A 27,432-nucleotide genomic window follows, 5' to 3' on the forward strand; every position below is an offset into this window, starting at 1 on the left:
CTCTACTTTAAATCTTTAGGGTGCATACCCACATATCAGCAGATACATACATACCTACATACATACATACATACATACATACATACCAGGAAGTTGAGGGCAGAAATGGGTACAAGGAATTAATCATCATCTTTGATCACCAACCGAACCTAGCAGGGGATGTATGTCAGAAGATAATAACTACACGGCTTTGATTTTGATCCCTAATCTCACTCAGCTATGTGTCCTTTTAAAGATGTAGGTCATCTTCCTGGGTTTTTCATCTCAAAGCCATTTGACTTGTGGGTCCAGGATGGTCAGCCATCTCAGACCTGCATGTATTGGACATGTTTGGCTTTCTTCTTTCAACCTGGGACTAACCAGTCAGAGTTGAGGATCCCACTCAGGTGCCAGGATTTCTGTAATGTCTTCCTAGAGCCTTCTCTGCAGACCAGGGCTACTTCCCATCAGCTCCTCCTCCAGTGCAGGGCCGTGTCTCTGTGCAGGGACCCTGAACAGTTCCCCATCTCACTTCCTATACACAAGTGCCCTTGTGATCTTTACCTGTTTTTCTTTGCATCCTTGGAATCTCTGGAACTTGCTATGTGGACCAGACTGGCCATTAACTCAGCCTCTGCTTCCTGAGTGCCTAGCTCATCATGCCTAGCTCCCCACAACCCACCTTGTTTTAAAGCAGAGCAAACATAGATTTGTGAAGAGGCGAGAAAGAACTCCTGAGAGTGGGAGGGTCTCCAAGGGAGCAATGCCCATTTAATGTTTCTTGGAGCCACGTGCCAAGGGAGGTGTGTTTGAGATACCCTGTAGGGAAAAGGATGCCGATGTCTCCCTGGACACCCCTTTAGTCACTGTTACTGTACAGAGGCCAGCTTCGGACAGCCTAGGCTGGCTTTCTTTCCCTAATTGCATCCCATCAGTGTGAAGATTCCAGACTCAGCTGTCTTTGTAATCGTTACCTTCCCCAGCATGTGAGATTTTCCTAGAGGATCCTTGGAAACGTGAACTATGAGGGCGGTCTCTTCTTAAGGCTGGGTAGCTTCCCAGCTTTCATGCTCACTTTACTGAAAGAAGACACAGCTATGACTGCAGCTCTCTTAACTGGTCACAAATTATGTCCGGTGTTTTCCTATGATTTAAAAATATTCTGATTTTTGTCTTTTTTGCTTTCTTTCTTTAAAATGAATTAGTTGAGTTCCTGAGCATGTCAATCCATCTGATCCGGTGCTGTCTGGGCCTCCCCTTCCCCTTGCACCTTACCTGTCTGGAGCCCTCCCGGGCCTTATCCCTGTCATCCACCAGTCATGTCATCTAACCCCCTCCCCAAAGAACCACTGGGGGAGCTTCTGGTAGACCACCTGTCCAGGCGTTCCAAGGCTCAAGCAAATACCACATTTTCTGTTTCCAAGTTGTGACAGGGCCTGCCTTATAGAGTTCTCCAACAAAGACAGAAGTGGTGGTAGCTTGACTTATTGAGCATGTCCTTCGGAAGCAGTTATACACTCCACACATACTCACCCTCGCACCTAACTGACTGACTGAAGTCTAACACTGACCTTGTGACATGAAGTGATTTCTGAACTTCTACCGCCAGAGTATGCTGATCCACGACTACACTTTCAGCCTTGTTTGGGGATTTGACAAAGGGATGAAACGGGCTGAAGGAAAACCTGGAGGCAGGGAACCAAGCAGGATATAACATCACATGTTTGGTGTGCAAACGTGGGTGCCTGATTCACATTTCCAGAGCCCACATTTTAAAAAGCCAGGAATGTGCCACATGCTTGTAGTCTTAGCACTGTGGAAATGGAGACAGGAGGACTCCTGGGGCGCGCTGGCCAAACAGCCTACCTGTTTGGTAAATTTCTAGGCCAACGAGCGACTCTGCCCTAAAACAACTTGGATGAGTCCTATGGAGGGACAAACAGTTTGTCCTCCACATTAAATACCAAGTGCACGCGCGCGCACACACACACACACACACACACACACACACACACAAATTCACATAACTCCAGGAATATTTAATCATGTATTACTGTCAGTTCACATGGAGATAGAACATTCTTTATAGTATTCATCAAGATGACCTACCAAGGTCATGGACTTTGGGTGATTTTCTAGTCTTGGTCTGTAAGAAAAAAAGAAAGTGATGTTAAAATGGGGAGAGAAAACTAAAATGGTGAATATGGTAAAAAAAAATACACAATTACTTTGGCATAGTTGCCTCTCACTTTCAAGAAGTTGTCCTTTAGGATCAAACTATGAGACCCTAAAAAGATGCAACTTTTCAACACATAGTGTGTGGGCCATGCTCTGTGTGGACTATCCTTGATGCATGGGAATAAAATACTGGGTCACAGTCTCATATTTAATAGGGTTCTAATTTACTTAGGTCAAGAATCAGCTTTGAGCTGGGCAGTGGTGGTGCACTCAGGAGGCAGAGGCAGGCAGATCTCTGTGAGTTTGAGACCAGCTTGGTCTACAAGAGCTAGTTCAAGACAGCCTCCAAAGCCACAGAGAAACTCTGTCTTGAAAACAAAAACAAAACAAAAAGCTAAAAAGAATCAGCTTTGAAAAGAAAACCTACAAAAGCTTCTTGCAAGTGATGAACTAGGAGCAAAACTTCGACACCAGTAGGGGTGGCGATGGCTCAGTGACTGAGAGCACTTGCTGCTCTTGCAGAGGACAGAGTTTGGTTCCCAGCACACATGTCAGGTGGCTCACAACAGCCAGTAACTCCAGGTTCAGGGAGTATAAGGACTCTGGCCCCTGTGGTCACCTGTACTCACATGTATATACCCACATAGAGACATACATACATGAAATAAAAATGTGTTTTAAGAAGTTGGATATCTGGGACTTTTTTTTTTAATTCCAAAGTTCTACTGTTTCTATTGTCAGAGACAACTGGACGAATTGACATGATAATTTTGAGATGGTGCAGAGGAAGTCTCAAGCTGCACTGAACTATGCACTGAGGTCAGAGGTCAATCAAGACCAGAGATCACCATGGCTGAAGTCTGCAGGGCTCTGGCGTCAACACACAGATGGACTTAGCAGCTGGGGAGTGCCTTGTGACCTCTTTCCCTTGTTTCACAGCCAATAAATCCGAAACAGTAAGCCTCAAATTCAGTGTAAAAATGAGCTATGTGATAAGTAAACAATGCCTTAATTGGCAAATGTATATAATTATATGAAAAATAATCTTTAAATAATTCTAGAGAAAAAAATTCATAGTATGTTTTTGCAAGTCAAAGAAAATCCATGCTGTTTTGGAAATCAAAACTTCTGAGTATGCCAGTTGTTGGTGGCATATCCCTTTAATCCCAGCACTCGGAAAGCAGAGGCAGGCAGATCTCTGTGAGTTCGAGGCCAGCCTGGTCTACAAAGTGAGTTCCAGGACAGGCTCCAAAAAAATACAGAGAAACCCTCCCTGTCTCAAAAAACAAACAAACAAAAAACAAAACAAAAAAAAAACAACAAAAAACTCCTGAGCAGAATTAAAGTAGTGTTTGCAAAGTGATCATATAAAATAACTAATTTTTTTTTTTTTTTTTGTTGCTGGGCGTTGGTGGTGCAAGCCTTTAATCCCAGCACTCGGAAAGCAGAGGCAGGTAGATCTCTGTGAGTTCGAGGCCAGCCTGGTCTACAGAGTGAGTGCCAGGATAGACTCCAAAGCTACACAAACTCTGTCTCGAAAAACAAACAAACAAACAAATAAAAAAAACACTGATTTTTTTCTAACTTTCCAACTTCAGTCTATGTACCACTGAAGCTAGGACCCAACTCTGTACTTACAGTCAACCTACAAAATTGTGTACATATCCTGCAGCATTGGGCTACATGACTGACTGAGACTCTTCTAAAATTATAGATTTTAAGATTTCATGTTAGAAAAAAAGATTTCATGTTAGTGAAGGGAGTCAGTTAATAAACATGGAGAGGGTAATAAGCAACTCAGCTTATTATTTTGCTTAAAGCTTCTACAAGGGCAGGCAGCCTGACCTTCTAATTCAGGCTCTACAGAAACTTTATTGTAACTTGGCAGGTGGAACGTGCCTGTAATTTCAAAACTTGGGAGCACTTGGTGGAAGGATTGTCTATTTAATCTATTCTGCATAGCAAAAAATATTCATAAAACCAACCTATACATAACACCATCTCAAAATAATATAAGAAAAAAAACCCTGTTTTTGACTCAGTATCTTAAACTTTGCAGGCTAACCTTCAGAATAGCTGAGGGTTTTTTGTTTTTTTGTTTTTTGTTTTGGTTTTTATGAGACAGGGTTTCTCTGTATTGTTTTGGAGGCTGTTGGTCCAGCCCGGACTCGAACTCACAGAGATCCGCCTGCCTCTGCCTCCTGAGTGCTGGGATTAAAGGCATACGCCACCACCGCCTGGCAGCTGAGGGTTTTAGATATGTGCCACTTAGGCCTATAAGAAAACTTTGATCAAGAAACTATTTATACTAGGAAAATATGAAATACTTCCTAATTATCTTTTTATCTTAATATAAGGGAGATTGTTTTAAATGTATAATTTACTATATGTATTTTAAAGACATTTTTTAAGGAAGGAAAGCTTACCTTGGCCTTCTGACTTTCTCTTTAGGCATTCTAATTAAATCTTCCAAATGTCTATTTCTCTCTTCCAAACTGAAGGAAGAAACAATTGCATTTTACACAAAAATGGACTTTTCAAGGTTAGTATTTTGTAGGTTCTCTGGAGGCTGTCTTAGTCACTGTTCTATTGCTGTGAGCACATCATGACCACAACTCTTATAAAGGAAAGCATTTAATCAGGGCTTTCTTAGAGTTTTAGAGGGTTGGTCCATGATAATCATGGCAGGAAACAGGTAGGCATGGCACTAGAACAGTAGCTGCGAGCTTTACATCCTGATCCACAGGCAGCAGGCAGAGGGAGACAGACACTAGTCCTAGTGTAGACTTTTGAAGCCTCCAAGCCCATCCCCCAGTGGCACACTTTCTCCAAAAAGGCCACACCTCCTAATCCTTCCCAAACAGTTCCACAAGCATTCAAACATATGAAACTACAGGGCCATTCTCATTCAAACCACCACAGAGCTTGTCAGTATATACTGTAAGGACTATGAGCTAAGATTGTTGTATATAATAAAATTACCCTGTTAAATATTTTATGATCATATTTTCTCATAACTAACATTAAATCCAAAGCTAATCAGACAGCATCTGTCTATCTCACAATTCTGGAATTTGGGTCTTTTCCTGGCAATTCAGAACACTTGTCAATTTTTCCCTTTATGTGTTCCAGAGCTAAAGATAAGAATAGGTAATGGTAAATCTATAGCATACCATTTAGATGTTTATTTGTACAGTGGGTCATTGTAATATAGCCCTGGAGTGTGTTAACAGAATTCCTGATCTGGGGCTGCTTTACCACAGGAAAATGTTTGGTATGGTCACAACATTCTGTTGGCCTGTTAGAGATTTTCCTGTTTTCATGCATTTAGAGAGACAGACGGACACACACACACACACACACACACACACAGAGAGAGAGAGAGAGAGAGAGAGAGAGACAGAGAGAGACAGAGAGAGAGACAGAGAGACCCAAACAAAAGAGACATTTAGAATCTCAAATATATGCTTTAGGACACATAGTCAAGATAATAAAGTTCAAAACAGATTTTTTTAAAAAAAACAAGCTCATCTACAAAGGCAAACACAGCACACATGGAACCTCTGAAAGGAAACCCTAAAATCCAGTAAAGAATGAAATGGTATGTTTCAAGTCCTAAAAGCAAATAACTTCCAAATAAGATTGTTGTATCCCACAAAATAGTCTATCAGAATGGTAGAGAAATAAGGATATTTCAAGACAAACAAACTAAAACAATTCAGGGCTACCAAGCCAGCATCGCAGAGGACACTTAAAGGAACCCTAAGTATAAAGGAGGAAGTCATGAGCCCAGGAACTCAGGAGAGAACACATTTCTTGAAGAATAGTTGAACAAGGGAGAACTAAGCAAGAACACAAAGTACATGATACAATAAACCCACATATCCCTAATATGAATAGGAGAGAGACAAGAGAACAAGTAAGAATCCAGTTAACCAGAAAACCAACCAAATTACAGGTATCAGCACAGAGTTCTCAATAATAACCCTAAGTGAAAGTGGTGTTAACTGTCCAACTAACCAATTAAAAGACACAGACTAGGCCAGGCAGTGGTGGGGCATGCCTTTAATCCAAGCACTCAGAAGGCATAGACAGGCGGGACTCTGTGATTTCAAGACCAGCCTGGTCCATAGCGTGAGGTGAAGGACAGCCAAGGCTGCACAGAGAGACCCTGCCATGAAAAAAACAAAACACAAAACAACCAAAAGACGCTAACTGGCTGATTGAACTAAAAAGCAAGATCCAAACTTCTTTTGTCTCTAGGAAATGTACCTCAATGACAAAAGCAGTCACAAACTGAAAGTGAAACATGGAAGGGTGAAAGCCAAAACTAAGCTGGCAGAGCTCAGGGAACACCAAAGAAGGGATGCTGGGAAGAATGTAAGAGGGTCAGTGAAATGGCAGCCTCAACCTGCGTTTGATCCCAGAACCCACATGGGAGGAGATAACTGAGTCCCGAAACTTGTCCTCTGACTTCCACACACACGTGCACTGGCAAGCCTGTGTACATGCATGAACACAAATCAAACTATCTCTCAAAAACAAAAACCCAAACAAAATGTTAAGGACGTAAAGCAGGTGCACATACCTAGGTTATTTCATAATGTAGATCATTTAGTACCATCCTCATTTTGTAGTCTTAGTGCCATCATTTAGACTGTTAGAAAAATTTTAAATTATTTTAATTTATTCTATGTACTTTGTACATTACTGTTCTGTCTGAATGTAAGTCTGTGTGAGGGTGTCAAATCCCCTGGAATTACAAACACAAACAGTTGTGAGCTGCCGTGTGGGTGCTGGGAATTAAATCCAGATCCTTTGAAAGAGCAACCAGTGCTCTTAACCTCTGAGTCATCTCTCCAGCCCTAGAATATTTTCTGTTCCTGAGTTTCTTACTTTCCTTACATCATTTTTGGAAAGTAACAAGAACACAGAATGAGCTATGTATTTGCATTGCATCATAGAAACAATTTAAGGGATTGCTTTATTCCCTCTTCCTAACTCAGATCTGATATAAACCCTGACACCCCAAACTTCCAGGCACCCCTGGCATTTTATGTCCAGACGTTCATGTTGAATTTGGAATGGGAAGGAGACGAATCAGCTCTAGGCCCCTATCTGCTGGTCTCTGTCTTCTGGATTCTTGTCTTCTGCTTATGCATTCACAACCAACCATGCTAGGCCTTGATGGTCTGGCTTGTGGGTTAGGCCTCTCCCTTCTTGGGAAGGGTGTGAAAGGCTTGGGCACACTCTGGGTTGTTTCCTGGAAGTTCTGTTGTTTGGGATTCAAAATATCTTTGTTTGGTTTTGGTTTTTTGAGACAAGATTTCTCTGTGTAGCCTGGATGTACTGAAGCTCCAACTGTAGACCAGGTTGGCCTTGAACTCAAAGATCTGCCTACCTCTCAAGTGTTAGGATTAAAAACCCACTACCACTCTGGGCTGCAAAATGATTCTTGAAGTGTAAGGTGAGGCAGCCCCACCTGGAAAACGCTGGGTCGCGCTTCTGTCACTGGAAGGTCAAGGTGTATTGCAGTAGTGCCAAGGTCAGTTCGTTGAAGCGGGCATGTCTACCCACAGCTGCCCCCATCACAGTGGTAAGGTTCCTCACCTGTGTGGGTTAGCAGGCTTGCCTTGAGGCGCCATGGAGCTGTTCTTACCCTTTCCCCACTCTGAGCGGTGGGCAGAGCCTTGTGTGGTGAGCTCCTGGTGGTGGAGCTCCAGAGCAGGTGATATCCTGACGGGTAGCTATGGGATGGCAGGCTGGGGTAAGCACCTAGACAGGTGGCAGTCGCTGGCTCTCAGGTAGAACTGCAAGAGGAAGTCTTGTGCGTTGATTCCTGTTGCTGACCTGTGGTCCAGCTTCCAACTGGGCCCATAGGGGCCAGCCAAACATTCAAGAGGACACTGTCCTGCTTAATTCTGGGACGCAGGGTGGCCTTTTGCAAAGCTGATGGCCCACTGACTGCCGTGCTTGCTATCAGGGCTCTCACTCAACAATCAAGTTGCCCATCAGCCCCTCAGGAACTGCTGTCTAGTAGCTGTCTGTCCATCAGGTGGGAGGGGGCAGTGGGCGTGGTGCTGGCCAGTGTGTCTGCTGGGAAGAACAGCTGTGGACCCTGCAGGCATGGGTACTCCGCCTGGAAGAGGAGGATGGAGCTGATGCTGTGGGGCCACAGTGACTGCCACTGGTTCCTGATGGGATAGCCAGTTGGAGAGAATAAAGCCTTTGAACTTCGGGGTGGGTGGCCTGATCATCACTGTGGCTCTACCGTTCTCCAGCTCTTCCTGTGACTGGTCGGGGAAGAGGGTGGTGATGTCCATGGTGGTAGGGAGAACATGGCGGGGGGGGGGGGCAGCGAGGTTACTCAAAAGCCCAGGTCAATGAAGATTTTTAAAAATAGGAAACAAAACCCAAGACCAGAAGTCCCAAACTGCCTGTGATTCTTTTTCTTTGGATTAACTATAAACTGGTGGTGCCTTTTAAGAAGTTCGTTTATATACCAAAATTCTCAGAAAGGTTGTGAACGCTTGAAAACAGCAGCAAGGCAAGCACGCAGCAGGTGAGAAACCAGGCTGTGCTCTTGAACCAGCGGCGTCTTCCATGCAAAATGAGTAATAAAGCGGTTTCTTCCGAACCAGGTCCTGACACATGGTTTTAGCCCACCCTACACATGCACCCTTGTTTTCAGAGAAAGAGATCTTAGAAGCCAGAAAATGAAATAAAACATCAGTAAATATTCACGAAATTTAAAAAATGAGTTTTATTAACTTACTATGCAATCTGAGAATGGGATATCTCAAGTCTTTGGTCAGCACACTTGATAATTTCTTCATATGATGTTACCTTGAGAAAATAAGTATTCTTTTTATAAATACAAGCATTTGTATTTAATTTTGATTACTTTCCCCTTTTTAAAAATCTTTACAAATTGAAGTTTACTTATTTGATTACAATAAATGAAAATCTTACAACAGACAGAACACCCTTTTTCTATTTTGATCTCAGGAATATGAATAACAATAGAGTGAGGCCCACTCATCAGGCTATAAATATGAGTCCCAGAAACTAAACAGCTTCAATGAGTGCACTATCATCTACCTGTCTGCACACAACAATACCAATGATACAGGGTCAGCCTATCTGGTTAAAGTTAATGCAGTCTTTTTGGTTTTTGGCTTTTGCAGACAGGGTTTCTCTGTTTAACAGCCCTACTAGCTGTCCTGGAACTTGCTGTGTAGACCAGGCTGATCTTAAACTCAGAGATCTGAAGGAGGGCCACCTTCAATTTTAGTACTTGGGAAGAAGGCTGAGGCAGTAAGTAGAATGTGAGATTCCAAGGCCAGCCTGGGTTACATATGGAGACATTGTCTCAAAAGGCCAAAGTGAAAACAAAACATAAACTAAAACACTAAGTTGGCAAGATACTTAATTATCTTGAAGGTAAAGTAGCAAAATTAAAACTTAAAAGTGCCTGGAGCAAGGTTCTTGGCCACTTTCCAGCTATCCCGCCACTGGGGGCATTTGATGCGTATTACCTGGTAAAAGGGACCAGAATAAAGTGGCTTGGCAAACCTCGGGTCCTTTTAGCTTTGGAGTTCTGTTAGTGCTGATGTGATGCTTGTGTTGAGTTTTTTGTTGTTTGGTTTGGTTTTGATGCTGAGGACCAAACCCAGGGTAGGTGCTCTGCCAGTTGGACCACATCCCCAACCAGTTTTTGCTGCCTGGCATAATTGTTTGAAGGTTTGGATTGGCTTGTTTGTTTTCCTGTAAGAAAACTTGTACCTTATTTATTAAGCTGCCTACATGTCTCCGGTACTTGTCATTCTCCTCGATGAGTCTGCTGTAGTGTTCTTCTTTGCTCTCTAGAAGGCCCCCCAACTTTGTGATCTATGGAGAAACATCAGTGAAAATGTAACCTGGAAACCACCAAGAAACAAGTGTAAAAATGAAAACAAGCAGCTATGTTTTAGTCCAGTATTCTCTGAAATTGAGTTCTACTAAATTCAGTTAAGAAATAGATGAGCTGGATCTGGGGGTAGATTGCTGTATACAGCACACACAAGCAGGAATTATGATGGACTTTTATTGATTCTGTTATTTTCTACTATGAAATGGCTTTGTAAGAAACCATGCATCTGCTAGAACCTACGGACATTAATCACACCCAGCTTTCATCACTGTCCTTTGCATAGATAACACATGCAGAGACATGCCTGAGTCTGTCAGAACAGTGATGTGGGTAATGATGCACGCACCGGTCTGAGACATACCCTCCCTTGCAAATGATGCTCATTTTTAAGTTTCAGCTTAATGTACTTCATGGTCCAGCTACTGGACCATGGTTCAGTTTTTGCAAGAATATTATTGAAAATTAAAAAGTGTACAAGTGGGCAAATGACTTAGTGGGCAAAGGCACTTGCAGCCACAGATAATGACTGAATACTATCCCCCAGACCCAAATGGAAAGGAGAACCAACTCTTGCAAGTTGCTGTCTGACTTGCATGTGTGCCGTGGCATGCCAGTATAGTTTTACAAACACACACACACACACACACACACACAAATCAATTAAATGTAATATAAGCTTTAAATAAAACATTAATTTTTCTGAGAGCAGCATTTAGGTTCATCAGGAAAGCTTATTTACAGAAAGCTTCCCACTAAATAGCAGTGCTGAGTGACTGTCAGTCTTCTCACGTTTAAATACACTTCTGTATCTGTAGAGGAGGACCCTGAGAAGCAGTGGTAAACAATGTGCTGGGAAATTGCAGCACTCCGTCCCTCTCTTCCTCCTCTCTTCATCCCAGGCGTGGGAGAGGAACCAAGGGCCCAGAGTGTGTGAGAGGTGAATTCTATTTCCAGGCTACTTTATATTTATTTTGCTTTTCAATTTTGAGGCAAGCTCTCCCTAAGTTGACCAGACTAATTTTGAATTCAATATATAGCTTAAATTAGCCTCAAATTTGAAACCCTCCTTCCCCAGCCTTTAGGTTTCTGGGATATTAGGCATGTATCTGCACTTTCCTTCACTTTCAAAGGTGAATGGCTATGTAATAAATATAGTGGCCATGTCTGATTTTAAGTTTTTTTTTTTTAGAAATACATGGATAGGCATTTAAAAAGAACTGTGATTACTGGGCAGTGATGGCACATGCTTTTAATCCTTGCACTTGGTAGACTGCAGCTACCAATCTCTGAGTTCAGTTCCAGGCTAGCTTGTCTACAGAGTGAGTTCCAGGTCAACCAGAGCTACATAAAGAAACCCTGTGCTGAAACCAAACAAACAAAAACCAACTTTGATTATCATGTGACAGTGATACATTCTTACACAGCTAAATGAATGGAACAGGAGAATATTATAGTAAACAAAATAAATCAGGCCCAGGAATATAAACACTGCATATTCTGTTTGATAGACAGATCGTTTAAACAGTTGAAGTGAGGGTGTAGAAGAATAAAGAACAACACAGGATGGCAGGGAGTTGAGTAACCAGTATATCAAACACAGTAGTAATAAGACTCAGTGATCACAGGAATATTCTATAGTCACAAGGGAAATGAGCAGAGCACCAAACACCAAGTTATGGTAAGAAGAGAATGATTTGATTAATGCACATTGTATATGTATATCAAAATATAGTACAGAAAAAGAAAAATACCATACCAACTCAGTTTTTTTAATTGTTCTGTAACTGTCTAAACACCAAAATCCTGTTTGCATTTTCTCCTGTTTTCCTTCATTCTCCTTATGTGACAGCTGAGGTAAACAAAGAGTTATTTCCAACCATAGTTACCGAATGCAGCTATTATAGCAGACTACACAAAAGCATAAGTGTGCTTTATCCACAATGAAAAGTAGCACGTATTTTGGAGAGCTGTGTGTGGCATGTATCTGTAAGCCCAGAACTTCAGACGCTGAGGTAGGATATTATGAGATGAAGGTTGACTTGAACTAGATAGTAAGAGCCCATCTCAAAAAGAGCATGGGGAGGCTGGAAAAATGGCTCAGCAGTTAAGAGCACTAGTTCTGCTCTTTTAGAGGACTGAAGTTTGATTCCCAACACCCACATCAGGCAGCTCAAAACAACTAGCACTCCAGGTAATCTGACACCCTCTTCTGACCTCTGAGGGCACCTGCATGTATATATATAAACAAATAAATAATAACGGTTTGAAAAATAAATAACAATAAAGGGAGATATATAGATAGTGGTAGAATGCTTGTCTGGCATCAGGCAGGCCTTGGGTTTGATGCCTAATATTAGGGAAAATAAAAGCATGTTTATCTCTTGGCTTCTGCATTTTGAAAGACAGAAATCCTAAGTCTGAACACAAATCAAGTTGAACAATATTTAAATTTTTATGCTTACTTTAAAATTTCATTTTTATTTTTATTTTATGTATATGGATGTTTGGTCTGTGTATGTCTGTATCCTACTTGCATACCTGGTACTTGGAGAGGCAAGAAGAGAGCATTGGATCTCTTGGAACTTTATTTATAAATAGTTGTAAGCTATCTTGAGTGTGCTAGGAATTGAACCTGGGTCCTCTAGAATTACAACTTAACCACTGAGCCATTTTACCAATTTTAAGACATGAAAATACTTCCATACTTTTGTTGATAATACTGCCCCAATGCTATTATGACTATTTTAATGAGCAATACTTTGAAGATTCTTAAAATGTAGTAGATGGCAATGGGCATAAAAAGGATACCATAAGGCATTGGCCTGTCTTACCAAGAAATTAAGCTCCTCATTTAGATTGTGATATTTATCCAGTCTGACTGCCAGTAACACAGGTGCATCTCTGGTATTCCTGGCTTCTTCCGCATCAAAATCTGTGACCTGAGATTAAGTATGTTTGCACATATTATAGTAGTTACAACTCCTGTCATTTTACAGTATCTTTTTAACTTGAGAATCAAAGATGGGGGCTTGAGAGATGGCTTAGTAGTTAAGAGAATTTGCTGGTCTTGCAGAGGTGCCAGGTTCAGTTCCCAGTATCACGGTGGCCTCACAAACATCTGTAATTCCAGTGCTACAGGAGCTGATGCCCTCTCCTGCCTGATCTCCTCAGGCACTGCACACACACACACACACACACACACACACACACACACACACACACACACACACACACACACACACACAGTGTATACACATGCAAGCAAAACACACCCAATTTCTTTTGAAACTCAAAGTTTGAGGATTGAGTGACATGAACTGAATTCATAGAAGTACAGAATTTGCTGGGTGGTGGTGGTGGCCCACACCTTTATTCCCAACACTTAAGAGGCAGAGGCAGGTGGATCTCTGTGAGTTCCTGGCCAGCATGGTCTACAGAGTGAGTTCCTGGACAGCCAAAGCTAGTTAAGAGCTTCAAGGACATCAATAAATTTGCCAAGAGAACATAAATATCTGCAGTGTATTAGCATGTTGAAGACAAAGCATAACATGATAAACTCACCTCAATAGTGTGATCTTGAAATGCTTTTTCATTAGCAATTAACTCTTTAAGAGTTGCAATTCTGTTTTTATGTTTCAATAACTAGAAAAAAGGCATTTTATATTTTAAAGGAAAAGAAATAAAATGACCTGTTAGAATATTTATGATAAATAATGTCATGCAACCACTTCCATTTAATTCCTAAATGATGTAATAATTTCACCACTTCCCTGACAAAGAATTCCCACAGCCAGCCCAAGACTGCTATGCTTAGCCAGACCAGCTAGCAAGTCACTTAGAGCCCTGAATTGCATGAGGTTTTTATGCCCCTTGCTATGAATGACTCACTAGGCCAAACTGTTGTCCACAGCATGCTGTTTAGACTAAACACTTGCTTCATTTCTAGTGAGTGGAACTTCGATACATGATTTCCCCAATAAAAATTCTATGGGTAAGTGGTTTTACTGAACTTCCTGGCACATGACCCCTCACCCTGTGATCACAATTTAGTGCTAGGGAAATGATGCTCAGACTTTTGTGACTCCTCCAGGATACCTGCAAACCTTCTTCCTTCTGATTCGGCTCCACTGTGCCTTCCCCTGATAGCCTTTTGGTATAAGACATCATAGCTAGGAGTATAGCTGGATGCTGAGTCCTGTTCGATCCCTAGAGTTCTTGGGGGAAGGCAAGAACCAACTCCTGAACATTGTCTTCTTACCACCACACATGTGCTGTGACCCAAGTGACCCCCCCAGCACACACCCATTAGTAAGAACAATTAAATCTAGATTTTTGGAAAAGGCAATGAGGAAACTCTAGGTACTTCTTTTCTGACCCTTCTTCCCAATGGAAAAATAACGGGTTTTGTTTTAAATGTGTCCAAGTGACAAAGTTTGAAGCCACTAAAAGGGATATCAAAACAAACTCCTCTTTAGGAATCAGAAATATCATGGGAAAATTTTAAAAATTTTATTACACTTATTTATTTCGTGTGTATGTGTGGTATGTGTATGTTTGTGGGTGCATGTGTAGCAGCCCCTGTGAATAAAATTTTCCAGTGTAGATTTACATTGTAAGCAAGTCAAATGTTGGCTAGTGTACCTACTTCTAAGAAGCATAATAAGCTAGTCTGGTCCCTAAGCTTTACTTCCCACTCAACTGAATCAGGTTTTAAAATAAACAATACAGTACCTCTTTATCTAGATCTCTCTTTTTAAGCTGAAACCTCTTCAGTTTTTGCAGCATTATGTCATTAGCTTTCTTACTTTCTTGGCAATGTTCAGCATTAGGAATGGTGATATCCTAAAGATAATGGTTTGAGAAACTAGATTGAAATTTTTTCTCTGAAGCCAAAATGGAGAAGGAAAACCCACTTTCAGAAGTAAGGGGCCAAAAGAGATAATCAGATACTCTTCATTATCTCACTAAGAGTTAATATGAAAGCCTGCATGTGGATTCACACATGCACACACACTGCTATTAAGAGCGGGATGTGGTGGCACACTACTTTAGTCCCAGCATGGGCGGCAGAGGCAGGAGGATCTCTGTGAGTTCAAGCCCAGTCTGGTCTACAAAGTGAGTTCCAGGACAGCTAGGGCTACACAGAGAAACCCTGTTTCAAACAACAAACATACATACAACATAACAAACACACACACATACACACACAACAGCAAAAAGAGTGGGTAGCATATAGTTGCTAATCCTCATCTATAATAAATGCATTTTTACACATTCATAGTATATTGCTCCTTAGCCTGGGCAGTTTACATATCCAAACTTAAAATAAACTGCTATCTCTGACACTAGAACAGCAGACATCCTCAACAATACATTGCAAGTAAGTAGTTCAAGAGTAACCAGGATGAGTCACATGGTGGTGGCGCACACCTTTAATCCCAGCACTTGGGAGGCAGAGGCAGTCGGATCTCTGTGAGTTCGAGACTAGCCTAGTCTACAAGAGCTAGTTCCAGGACAGTCTCCAAAATGATACAGAGAAACCCTGTTTCTAAAAACAAAAGAAAAAACAAAACAAAACAACAACAACAAAAAACCCAAAAAGAAAAAGAGTAGCCAGGATGAAGATAATTACAGCAAGATAACTTAGAAGTTTAATGTGTAAGGTTTTCTGTTTGAGTTCTGCTACTTACATGGACAAGAGCTCAACTCTTCTAAAGCTTGTTTCTTTTTCTGAGTTAAAGACAAAAGCCTAATAAGACAAAGAATGATATAAGGTTGATTCAAGCATGTTAAGGACAGTAAATGTGGGCCCTTCCAGAGACAGTCAAGAAGTACTTGCTGCAAGCTCATTATGGGCTTGACTCTGCACTAGGTACAGAACAAACAGAAAGCTTGAATACCTAGTGGGTGGGAGATATAGAGCAGGCCAACAGAAAGTATGTTTGGGATGCAATGGATTCACTGAGAGGACTGATGACACACTGCCATTAAGACACCCAGTACAGAAGCAGTCAACAAACGGGACTAAAAACGAACAGAAGCTACAAGCCAGGGGAAATCTTACAGCTACTGCACATAAGCAACTGTTGAGAGGATGGGATGAAAAAGCTAGTAACCAACAAGGGCCTGTACCACGTCTAATTCAAACCCTTAAAAACAGTGTTGTGTGTCTGCGGGCCGCCGCTTTGAGATCTGTGATCTGCACTCAACAAATACTTGTCATCAACAACGTTTAGCTAGATGATACAAAGGTTTTTGTCACATTAAAAACAGGAATGAGAAGGGCGGTGGTGGCGCACGCCTTTAATCCCAGCACTCGGGAGGCAGAGGCAGGCGGATCTCTGTGAGTTCGAGGCTGGGCTGGACTGATAGCCTCCAAAACAATACAGAGAAACCCTGTCTCGAAAAACCAAAAAAAAAAAAAAAAAAAAACCAAACAAACAAACAAAAAAAAAACAGGAATGAGAGCTGGGTGTGGTGGTACACACCTTCCTTGTGATACATTTCACTGACTTTTCAAGAATCAAGAAATGGTTCGTGCCATCAGTGGTGGTGGAACCTTTAAGCACTTGGGAAGCAGAGGCAGGTGGATCTCTGAGTTTGAGGTCATCCTGGTCTGCAGAGTGAGCTCCAGGACAACCAGTACTACACAGAGAACCCTGTCTCAAAAAATAATTAATTACATAATTAAAAAAACAAAAAAAAACCATGGCAAATGACCCATTCGTATTTCAGCTCAGTACTTACACCTGAAGAAATGTACAACAGAAGAAAAAGCTAATTTGAAAATCTAGTAAGTACACACCCTTTCATATCATTTTTGTTAAAAGCAGTTGCTGGCCAGGACAGGACAAGTGTGGTTCCTTATTTAAGGAACAGGCTGAGAAAGGTCATGATACTTGGACGAATCATATAACCAAGGCATTTGGGGCCAGGATTCAAGCTCATTGATACTTCAAGTTTTGGGGATTATTTTATGGATATGTGGGTGTTTCTACAGCCTGCACATGTGTCTGATGTCCACAGCGGCCATAGAGCAGCTAGAGCCCCTGGAACTTAAATTACAGGTGGTTCTGAGCCTCTCTGAATGCTGAGCATCAAACCTGGGTCCTGTGGGAGGGCAGTTCTTAACCCCTGAGCCACCTCTCCAACACTCTTCCTTTATTTTTCATTCTACTCATGTATACAGTTCTCCCTGACCCAAACTATTTGTAATTAGGCAAACAACTCATTAATGTGAACAATCGTTAAGAAGAGACTGGCCAAAAATACAAGACAAGTACTCTGCAAGGAAGAAGGACCAGCTAGCTAGTTAATATCTCTATTCTTTACCACTTTCTCACTGCATCTGGCTGCATGCAGCTGTGGAAAGTGGATGTCAAGGATAGACCGTGTGAAGTCTCAAGGGAGGGCAGTGTGTTTGCAGGTCTGGCTTTGTCTTTTCTTTTTCTGTAACTTGGTTCTGAGACCTCTCTCAGCTCACTCCAACCCTACTGATGGATCTCATTTACTTACTTATCTATTCATTCATTCATTTTTACCTGACATGTGAGAAGTCCTATTGTCAGGGCCAAAAGACTGTGAATTCTAGAGGCCAGTGGAGTAGTTCTCTTCATAGGTGGAAGTTCCAGGGTCTCTTTACAAGGTGAGCAATCCAGGAACAAATTAGAATGTAGCCCCTTTGTACCCTATATGTACACAATTCAGATTTGTCACAATAAAGTCAAAGGAGCAATATTAGCTTTTAAATAAAACACTACACTTAGAAGCGCTGAGCAGTGGTTCTGACACATTTTTCCGTGGAGTGCCTTTATACCCTTACAATTTATTGAGAAAAAGCACAATTGTAAAAACAAAAAAATACTGAGGATTTTTGTTTTGTTTTGTTTTTCGAGGCAGGGTTTCTCTATGGCTTTGGAGACTGTCCTGGAACTAGCTCTTGTAGACCAGGCTGGTCTCAAACTCACAGATCACCTGCCTCTGCCTCCTGAGTGCTGGGATTAAAGGTGTGCGCCACCACCACCCAGCTTCATTGCAATTAATTTTAATTCTACAGTTGATTTTTCCCCCCAGTTGGAGTTTCTCTGTATAGCTTTGGAACCTGCCCTGGAACTCACTCTGTAAATCAGGCTAGCTTTGAACTCCCTGAGGTCTGCCTGCCTCTGCCTCCTGAGTGCTGGGATTAGAGGTGAGTGCCACCATGGCCCAGCTATTAATTCTATAGTGGAAAAGGCAGCAGGGTTCTCACCTTTGATCCACACATCCTGTGGTGGTTTGAATAAAAATGTCCCAAAGGCTCACATGTTTGAATGTCACCAGAGAGTGGCACTTTTTGAAAGGATTAGAATGATTCAGAGGTGTGGCCTTGTTGGAGTAAGTGTGACTTTGGTGGAGGATGTGTGGCACTGGGTGGGGATGGGCTTTAAGGTTCCAAAAGTGCATGCCAGGCCCAGAGTGTCTTCTTCTGCCCACAGATCTGATGTAGCTCCCAGCTGCCACTTCAGTGTGTGCCTGCATACTGCCATGCTCCCTGCCGCGATGACCATGAACTAAACCCCTGACACAGTGAACAAGTCCCCAATTAAATGTTTTCTTTCATAAAAGTTGCCTTGATCATGGTGTCTCTTCACAGCAATAGAATAGTGACTAATACACAGCCAATCATCCAGGAGGGCGATTACATTACCACTTGTCACACATTTGAGAAATAACAATGGGAAAAGCAATAATGTCTTTTGAGAGAGGTAACCAAAACAAGTATTCCCACATGCAAAGCCAAATTCTTCACCACTTATCTGCCCCTGCCCATCCTGTGAAATTTTAAGACAGTGTTGCCAAGGCTGGCTACAAACTTGGGATTCTTTTTCTTCAGACCTCAAGTGTCTGAGATTATAAGCGTATACACCATATCCAGCAACAATGTCTTTTATTCCATGCTATTAGCTTAGTTACAAACATATATAGTATGCTATATGAGTTCTAGAGTCTGATCCAACTTTCAAAATGATTTTTCGTTTTAAGAACATTCTTCATATCTGTTAAATGAATAAAAATATTTTTTATTATTTATTACATTCAATTTTGTTTTGTGTGTGCAACACATGTGGCGGTCACAGAACAATTTTAGGGAGCGAGATCTTTGCTTCCACCATGTGAATTCCAGTAGTTGAATTCAGGTTCTCAAGTTTGACGGCAAGTGCTTTACCCAGGGAGCCAGCTTACTAGTCCAAAACAACCATATTCCTTAAGCAGTTTGTCTTACTATAAACGCAAGGAATGGTGGCTCACACCTGTAAACCAAGAAGCTGGGAGACTAATGTAGGAAGATCATCTAGGTTATATAGGCTGAAGTCATCCTAGGTTCCATAATATAAAACCCTGTCTCCAAACAAACAAACAAACAAACAAAACACAAACCAAAAAAGGGAGGGAGGGAGGGAGGGGAGAGAAGCAGGGAGGGAAGGAGGGAGGAGGAAGGAAGGAGTAGCAGATGCAGATCCAAAGACTGGGACCATCATAGCCAGTATTTTCCACGGAGAATAGCAAATGCTTCCTGGGGTCCTCATCACAGTGGCTCTGATGCTCTGCCCCAGAAAGTCTATTGGGAGCACTGAAGAAGACACTGAGATGGAAGGCAGAAGAAATAGCTATACCACACCAATGATGTCTTAATATCACTACAAAAATACTTTTGACTTTCACAGATGCTCTCAGAGCATATTTTGAGAAAATGGACTCAGAATAAAGAAAGCAAAAAAAAAGTGTGAATCTGGAGATGTTGAAGAAATTCTTTAGTTAAGAAAAGACCAGGAGCCGGGTGGTGGTGGCGCATGCCTTTAATCCCAGCACTCGGGAGGCAGAGGCAGGCGGATCTCTGTGAGTTCGAGGCCAGGCAGGACCGACAGCCTCCAAAACAATACAGAGAAACCCTGTCTCATAAAACCAAAAAAAAAAAAAAAAAAAAAAAAAAGACCAGGAAATTGACATGAAACCTAGTGAAAAAAATCTATGTCACATTAAAACTCTGTAGTCAAATCACCTGGAAAGGTACTATGGTTTGGGAGGAGCTAAACTCAAGGTCTCTGCTAAGGTCAGTCACTCTGAAGTATGGGCCCTGGAATAGCACCATATACTCCCCTATCCCACCCCAGGATCTTGCTAGAACAGCATATTCTCAAGAACATAGTCTGTATGCCAACAAACCCTCCTGGTCATGCTGTGAGTGCCTAAGTTTAAAAATCACTGATTTAGGTGATGCTTAGCGAGCTCTTTCCTGTGTGTGTGTGTGTGTATTAATTCCAAAAAATTAATAGATTTACTCTCAAATAACACATAATTATTATGAGAATGCTCCATGATACATTCAAAACAATATACCAGCTCCATTCAAGTTATTACAAGATGAAAAGTAAAAATAGCTGGGCATGATGGCACGTGCCTATAACTATGTGAAGGCAGAGGCAGGAGAATCACAGGAAATAGGAGGCCAGCATGGTCTACATAACAAGACCATCTGAAGCCAAATCAAGCAACAATTAAAGAATAGTTTTAGAAGTAAAATAGACTTGTCCTATTTTCTAGCTCAAACTGCCTTGCTTTCTTCAGCTACTAGTCCCTTGGCATACACTTCCACAGCTGCCAGACCTGCTTTCTTCTTAACCAGTCTTTACCTAGGCAGTGCAGTGCCTCATACCTGTAAACCTAACACTCAGAGTCTCAGGTATTAGCATCTTGAGTTCAAGGCCAGCCTTGACTGCATAGTTTCAGGCCAGCCTGAGTTGCATATCAAGACCCTGTCATGAACAAATATGCCAACCAAAGTAGATTTTAGATTTAACTCTATTAAGATTCATATACTTTAAGGAAGAACTGTATCATGTGTGCTGTGACTTGTGCAAACTATCCCTTCTTGGATGTGCTTTTAGGTACTTTGCTAAAACAAGCAAACAAATAAACAAAAGCACAGTTTTAGAATGACATTAAAAATGCAATTTTTCTAAATGTGTTGATAAAAAGTTCTAATGCTGTGTTTTCAATGCTTCATAATTTTACAAGTAAGATGTACTATGGTCTTATTTTGTAAGAAAAAGAACAGTTTTATTTAATTTGTTGCTAAATTAGATTTGAAACCACACTTCAAGAATCCTCTGGTAGTACAAATAAACCAGAGATACAACATGATCCCCAACAACAACAACAAAGAGAGAAGGAAATGAAGAAAGGAAGGAAGGAAGGAAGGAAGGAAGGAAGGAAGGAAGGAAGGAGGGGAAGAAAGAAAATCCTGTTTCAAAGGAATCTTCTAGAGATGATTCTTAGGGCTGATCATGGGTACCCATAAAAAACCCAGGTTAATTGTCTCCTTTACCAAAATTGTCACAAGAAGCCAGGAATTATTGTTCTTTAAGGTGAGTACCCAGAAATCAGTAGAAACTTTCCTAAATTTGTGGTACATTTCCCTTTCTGTTTCTCCTTTTTAAAAATTCTTCCTACAAACAAGAAGCTCAGAACTTCCTACAAACTTGAAACTTTGGGGATTGTGTTAGGCATTCAGCATCAGCATCAATACCTGGGTGTCACCTGGCTCCATCACTTCCTCCAGCTGCTTTCTTGACTGAATTATCTCAAAGTGAGGGGCACAAGTTTGTGCCTCCCCCTTGGCAGCCTGCTGCTGGAGCTCTGCGTTTTCCTGCTTCAGCTGGTTGACCTGCTGCTGGAGCTTTGTAGCCGCTGCCTTCTCGCTCTCACAGGTTAACAGTAAACCTTTCACTTGCAACATCAGTGACTCCACTCTTGACTTCAATTTCCGTCTTTCTTTCAGGTTTTCCTTTTCCCGCCTCTGGAACTCCTTCTGAAAAGACAAGAACTCTTGCTCCCGGATCTCCTTCTCCCTTTTCAGCAAGTCCAAAGCGGAACTGGTGGCCTTCTCCAGCTCTCCTTTGTGCTGCTGCAGCCTTTGCAGCTCTTCGTCTTTCTTGCTTAAGGTCTTCTCTATCTCCAGGCACTGACTGACCGATTTGTTTTTCTGCTGTATCTCGGCGATATACCTTTCCTGTAAACGGACATAATGGACCTTGATCTTTTTAACCTCGAGCTGCAAGGTCTCCTTGTCTTTCTTGGATTCCTGAAGGTGCTTTTTGGTGTTGGCGGAAACCTCTTGCAGATCCTGGAATTTCTTGTTAATATTATTCTTCTCTAGGAGTACGTTGTATTTGTCATCAATTAGCTCCTCAATGTTCTCCTTTAGTTTGTTTATGATGTCAACCAATACTTGCTGTTTGATGACCTTCATCTGTAGTTCTTTAACCCTGTTTTCTAAGTGCAAGTTCCTACTATGGAGGTCTTGGATCTGAATTTCCTGTTTTTTGTTAGTCTGCTTTAATTTCTGCAAGGCTTCATTTAAAGCCATGTCCTCTTCCAAAGGCTCCAAGCTTTCAAAGCATAGTTCCCTATCAGGCATCATACAGTTGTCCTGAGATCTACTGTTCTTGAAGATGCCTGCTGGAAACCAAGGTGAGGCGAGGGCTAGGCTGTCTACACCATCTTCTGTGACTTCCTGATGGTGACTACTTGACATCTCAGAAAGCTCCCCAGAATTCTGTATTTCTTTTGAAGAAACTTCAGGCTGAAAATTATAGTAAATAAGATAAATGTGAAAGAGCAGACTGCCAAGTATAGCTCCCAACATCATGGCAGAGCACAAGCAGTAGGCATATGCTAGACATTTGTATCATATTTACTCAGATAAAAGAAAAATTCTATTTGGACTCTCATCGTCTCCTATGATGTAAACCCTGGTCACATATAAGGTGCTTTCATTGGTTTCAAAATCAATTAAACAAATGTATTAATTAACCTACAGACTATAAGGTCTTTTGAGTAAAGATCTTTAATAATATTCCACTTAGATCATTACTTCACCCATGCTGACTCCTATGAATATTAGAATGAAAGACATACCTCATGATTGGCTTTATGCCCACAATACATATTTGGTGGGCATGTATATGTAACAAAAGAGTGCATAATTGTGGTATAGAACACTGAAATGAACATGAAGTTAAAACCCCTGTATGAAGTATCTGTAGGGTAGTATTATATCGATTGAGAGATGCTGAGCCCCTGCACTTTTAACGACTTTTCATTGCTCTGGGATACAGTCAGTTATCTACCCAAGGTTCCCAAGACCCTGCTAATGGCTATTGATAGGATACCCTACCACTGTGTCCTCATTCTCTTTCATATCCCCTGCTCCCTGCAGCTCCATGTTTCCTGGACTCTAGGCTTCCTTGAGGTTCTAATAGGTATCATAGATCTTGTAGATACAGGGAGTCCATAGATATATTGCTCCTTGTTCCTGGAATGCTTCCCAATTCACAGTTGTTCAATGGACCTCTATCCAACCATCAGAGCTCAGCCCAAAGACTACTTCAAGGAAGCCTCCCAGACTCTCTTGCCTAGTGAAATACCCTCAGCAGAAGCAACCATCACTCTGTGTAGTTCTAAGAGTGAAGTGCACAGTGGTTTGTGTTATTATTTGTTTAATATATGTCTCCCTTACTAGGATGATATTCTCATGAAGACAAGAGCCATGCGTTTTTCTTGTTTGATTTTTCTTGTTTGGTTGTTTTTAACATTATATAACCATTACATATCCTGTTCTGGTAAACAGATTCTTGAAAGTACCTATTGACTACAGGGAAAGTAATAAACAATCTTGGGAAACCCAAATTAAGCAGATCTTCGAAACACTGGTTTCTAGAAATCAACAGATAAGCTAAGTTCTCTTTCAAATACTACTGTCTAATTTCTAAATCAATGAGCAAAAAAACCTGCTTATGATCACAGACAGATGAGTAATGACTTATGAAACCCATGCTGAAAAAGTGATTGTTTACATTACTGGTGGGTCAAACTCTTCTGCTGAGGCTGTTTAGAGGATACACAGACTGTCTACTGCTGATGTTTTCAGGTGACCGCAACCAATGAAACCTATGACAAGTAAGCATTTGCTTGTCCAAAGAAGTCTACAAATTAGACAAATCTTTGGCCTTGTTTTGTCACACAATTTAATAAACACCTCTGTACAACCTTCCTTTCTCAACCCTACCCACAAGGTCAAAGGGTTAGGGTTAGGGTTAGGGTTTGGTGTAATGCACATAAAAATGTGTCATATTTAAGACACCATGTTGAGACTAAGCCATGCAACTATTAGGGAGTAGGACAGTGAGTGAGTCATAACCCTTAGAGAAATAACACTTTGGTAGAGCTACTCTCTAATTATGGCCCAAATGTTTTAGGAAAAATTATATCCCATTGGCTAAGATTCCCCATGGAAGCACAGTCCGTGAACTGATCTGATGACTTACTGATATTTGGAAAGTCTCAGAGTGTGTGTTTTTAAACAATAAAACACCCCTGCATCTGTTAGCATGCCACAGGCTTTCATGACACCACCAATGAATCTTACCTCCTCTGTTTCACAATTAGCTCTCAAGTCAAGCAGGTCTAGGCAGTTCTCACTATCAAATGCATCTTCACCACTTGTGCAGACATTTTCTCTACCCGGAAAACTCTGTGGCTGACTGATGTTCAGGGCAACATCTACAACAGCACTTCTAGCCTGTGGATTTTCCACAAACAGCTGTGTCTCCCTTCTGTAGTAGTTTAGAGACAGACTTCTAGGTTGGTCTTTATTTTCAGAAATGCTAGTTTCCATCGGACTTTCTCCCTTAAGTGCGTCGGGCTTCTCACTGGCATCCGATGTATCATTATACTCCTGGCTTTGCAACTCTGGCTTCTCCAGATAAGAAGAGGCTTCCCCCGGGTCTTGAAATGTCATCTCATCATTAAATGCTTCTATCCAGTGAAATTTGCAAATGGGTTCAAATTGTCTCAAAGAAGAAACCCTAGTGTTAGCTGGCTGGTTCCGTACACACTCTGAGAAATTTCCAAGGTTCATATCTTATTAGAAAAAGAAAGAAGATGATTAATTACCATAGACTCATGGAAAACTGTTATACTTAAAAATGTTGAAATTTAGCTGGGCGTTGGTGTTGCACACCTTTAATCCCAGCACTCGGGAGGCAGAGGCAGGCGGATCTCTGTGAGTTCGAGGCCAGCCTGGTCTACAGAGTGAGTTCCAGGACAGCCTCTAAAACAATACAGAGAAACCCTGTCTCGAAAAAAATACCAAAAAAAAAAAAAGTTGAAAATTTTAAATAATTATGTTATTTCAAACAAAACATTTTTCTCTTTTTTATTGTTTTGGTTTTTCTAGACAGGGTTTCTCTGTGTGACAGTCCTAGCTGTCCTGGAACTTGCTTTGTAGACCAGGCTGGCCTCAAACCCTCTGAGATCTGCCTGCCTCTGCCTCCTAAGTGCTGGGATTAAAGGCGTGTGCCACCACTGCCTGGCTAACTTTTTCTTTTTTTATATAGCATCTTACTATTTATCTTAGGACAACCTCAAACTCATCCTCCTCCTGCCTTTACCTCCAAATGGTAGGATTACAGGAGTATGAATGACGCTTGGCTTAGGTTTGATCCCTAGCACCCATATGACAGCATGCAACTGTCTAGTTCCAGTCCCAAGAGATCAGACGCCCTCCTCTGGCCTCTGAGAGCACTACATACACCTGAAGTATAGACACATGCAGACAAAACACTCAAACACACAAAACTATATATATACTCACACATCGGAAAAGGATAGGGTGGCATAATTGCATGCACACAACATGTTTAATTTTTATAAATTTATAGTATTGGAGAAGCATAAGAAGGCAAATCCCCAGAGCTCACTGGCCAGCTGGTCTAGCCAATTGGTTAATTGCTTTACTTTGAAACTCTGTATAAACAAATTAGGTGGGCCGGGTGATGGTGGTCCATGCCTTTAATCCCAGGCTCAGGAGGCAGAGGCAGGTGGATTTCTGAGTTTGAGCAAGGCTGGTCAATAGAGCGAGTTCAGGACAGACTCTAAAGCTACACAGAGAAATCCTGTCTTGAAAAACAAATAAGCAAATAAAAATAAAATCAACCAACCAACCAAACAAACAAATAAAACCAAATTAGATGCAGAGCATCTAATTCAGCTGTATAACATAGCAGAGCTCTACACAGCTAGCAACTCACCAACTCTCTGATAATCTACATGAGCTTGATATCATCGTAAAAACCATACTGACTACTTAGATAAGCACTTGAGAGTACCACACAGCACCTCAGACCCTGGAATCTGATTGCACTCTACCACCCCTGCTTCCTCAACAGAGTGCCTATTTTTATCCCAGCAACTTCCAAAAAACCTGGCTTTGCAAGTAAGATATAAAAAGAGATGAAGTATGTGTTGCTGAAATACTGAACTACTTTGAGCTAGTAAATGAGGTCTGAATGAGATATATAGTATTTGAGACAGCCTCAAAGTTCAAAATGCCTTACAATATCCTAGGCTAACTATCGTAACTACAAACTATAACATTTTTACACAAATATTAAGACTATATCTATTCTTTAAAGTCTTTCAGGATTGAAGGGATGACTCAATTGGTAAACACAACAACCTGAACCCAACACCTAGGACCCACATCAAAGTGTTGGGTATGGTGGTGTATGCAGTGGCATGCCCTTATAGTCCCAGCAGGGGAAGGCAGGATCAAGAGTATGTCTGGGGCTCACTGGCTAGCCAGCCTAGTCTAATTGGGGAGTTCAGAATAATGAGAGCCCGGATCTCAAAGATGATGGGCAGCCTTCCTGAGTTCAACACCTAAGACTGTCCTCTGGCCGACACACATGCATATACATGCCTCCAGATGCATATTTTAAAGGCATTTTTAAAAAGGAATAGAGAATTTGCCTAGCACGTAGGAATCACTAGGTTTGACCTCCAGCACTGTAAAATAAAACCTAGTCTTTAATTAATTTCAGATTTTCCTTTTGAGATATAGCCATATAGATACATGTAGATCTAACTCATTCTACTGACAGATTACACTTTTTCCATTTTTACTGATTGCTTAACTTATTCCTAATTCTGCTATCAAAACTAGCACTGAACTGGACATCTTTGTACACTGGCATGTCTAATCTCCAGGTATATAGAAATGGAATAGCTGGATTCTAGGAAATACTCAGCTTAAACTTTGTTAGATATTGTGAAATCACTCTCCTAAGAAGTTGTATCAATTAATACTTCCTCCAGTAATGAAAGCCTAGTTCTTTTTAGGCTGTGTGACGTGGTGCTGTCAGATCACGTGGGAGATGGGCCTCTGTGCGTGTCTCTCTGGGACTATCTTGATTATGTTCATCGACGAGGACAGACCCATCTTAACTGTAGTGGGACCTTCCCTGGGCAGGGATCTTAGGCTG

At 41.4% G+C, this 27,432-nt stretch overlaps 1 protein-coding gene across 9 annotated transcripts in view; it reads right to left on the reverse strand.

Moving 5' to 3' along the window:
* Nucleotides 1-2,013: 2,013 nt before the first annotated feature.
* Nucleotides 2,014-27,432, reverse strand: part of Cage1 (cancer antigen 1) — a 33,670-nt gene continuing 8,251 nt past the window's right edge. For 2 of the 9 annotated variants that reach the window (XM_040755840.1, XM_040755842.1), the window contains exons 3-12: nucleotides 24,537-25,030; nucleotides 21,636-22,691; nucleotides 17,611-17,757; nucleotides 14,801-14,911; nucleotides 13,631-13,711; nucleotides 12,901-13,008; nucleotides 9,943-10,047; nucleotides 8,933-9,003; nucleotides 4,584-4,652; nucleotides 2,014-2,125 (exon numbers count right to left, since the gene is read on the reverse strand). In XM_040755840.1, the coding sequence (XP_040611774.1) occupies nucleotides 2,041-2,125; nucleotides 4,584-4,652; nucleotides 8,933-9,003; nucleotides 9,943-10,047; nucleotides 12,901-13,008; nucleotides 13,631-13,711; nucleotides 14,801-14,911; nucleotides 17,611-17,757; nucleotides 21,636-22,691; nucleotides 24,537-25,030 (2,327 nt within the window). In that variant the 3' untranslated portion in view covers nucleotides 2,014-2,040. The remainder of the gene's footprint in view (nucleotides 2,126-4,583; nucleotides 4,653-8,932; nucleotides 9,004-9,942; nucleotides 10,048-12,900; nucleotides 13,009-13,630; nucleotides 13,712-14,800; nucleotides 14,912-17,610; nucleotides 17,758-21,635; nucleotides 22,692-24,536; nucleotides 25,031-27,432) is intronic. The other 7 variants (XM_040755843.1, XM_040755844.1, XM_040755841.1 and 4 more) reach the window with 7 other exon arrangements.

Source organism: Mesocricetus auratus, unplaced genomic scaffold (assembly GCF_017639785.1).
Source record: "Mesocricetus auratus isolate SY011 unplaced genomic scaffold, BCM_Maur_2.0 Super-Scaffold_100013, whole genome shotgun sequence".
Taxonomy (NCBI): Eukaryota; Metazoa; Chordata; class Mammalia; order Rodentia; family Cricetidae; genus Mesocricetus; species Mesocricetus auratus.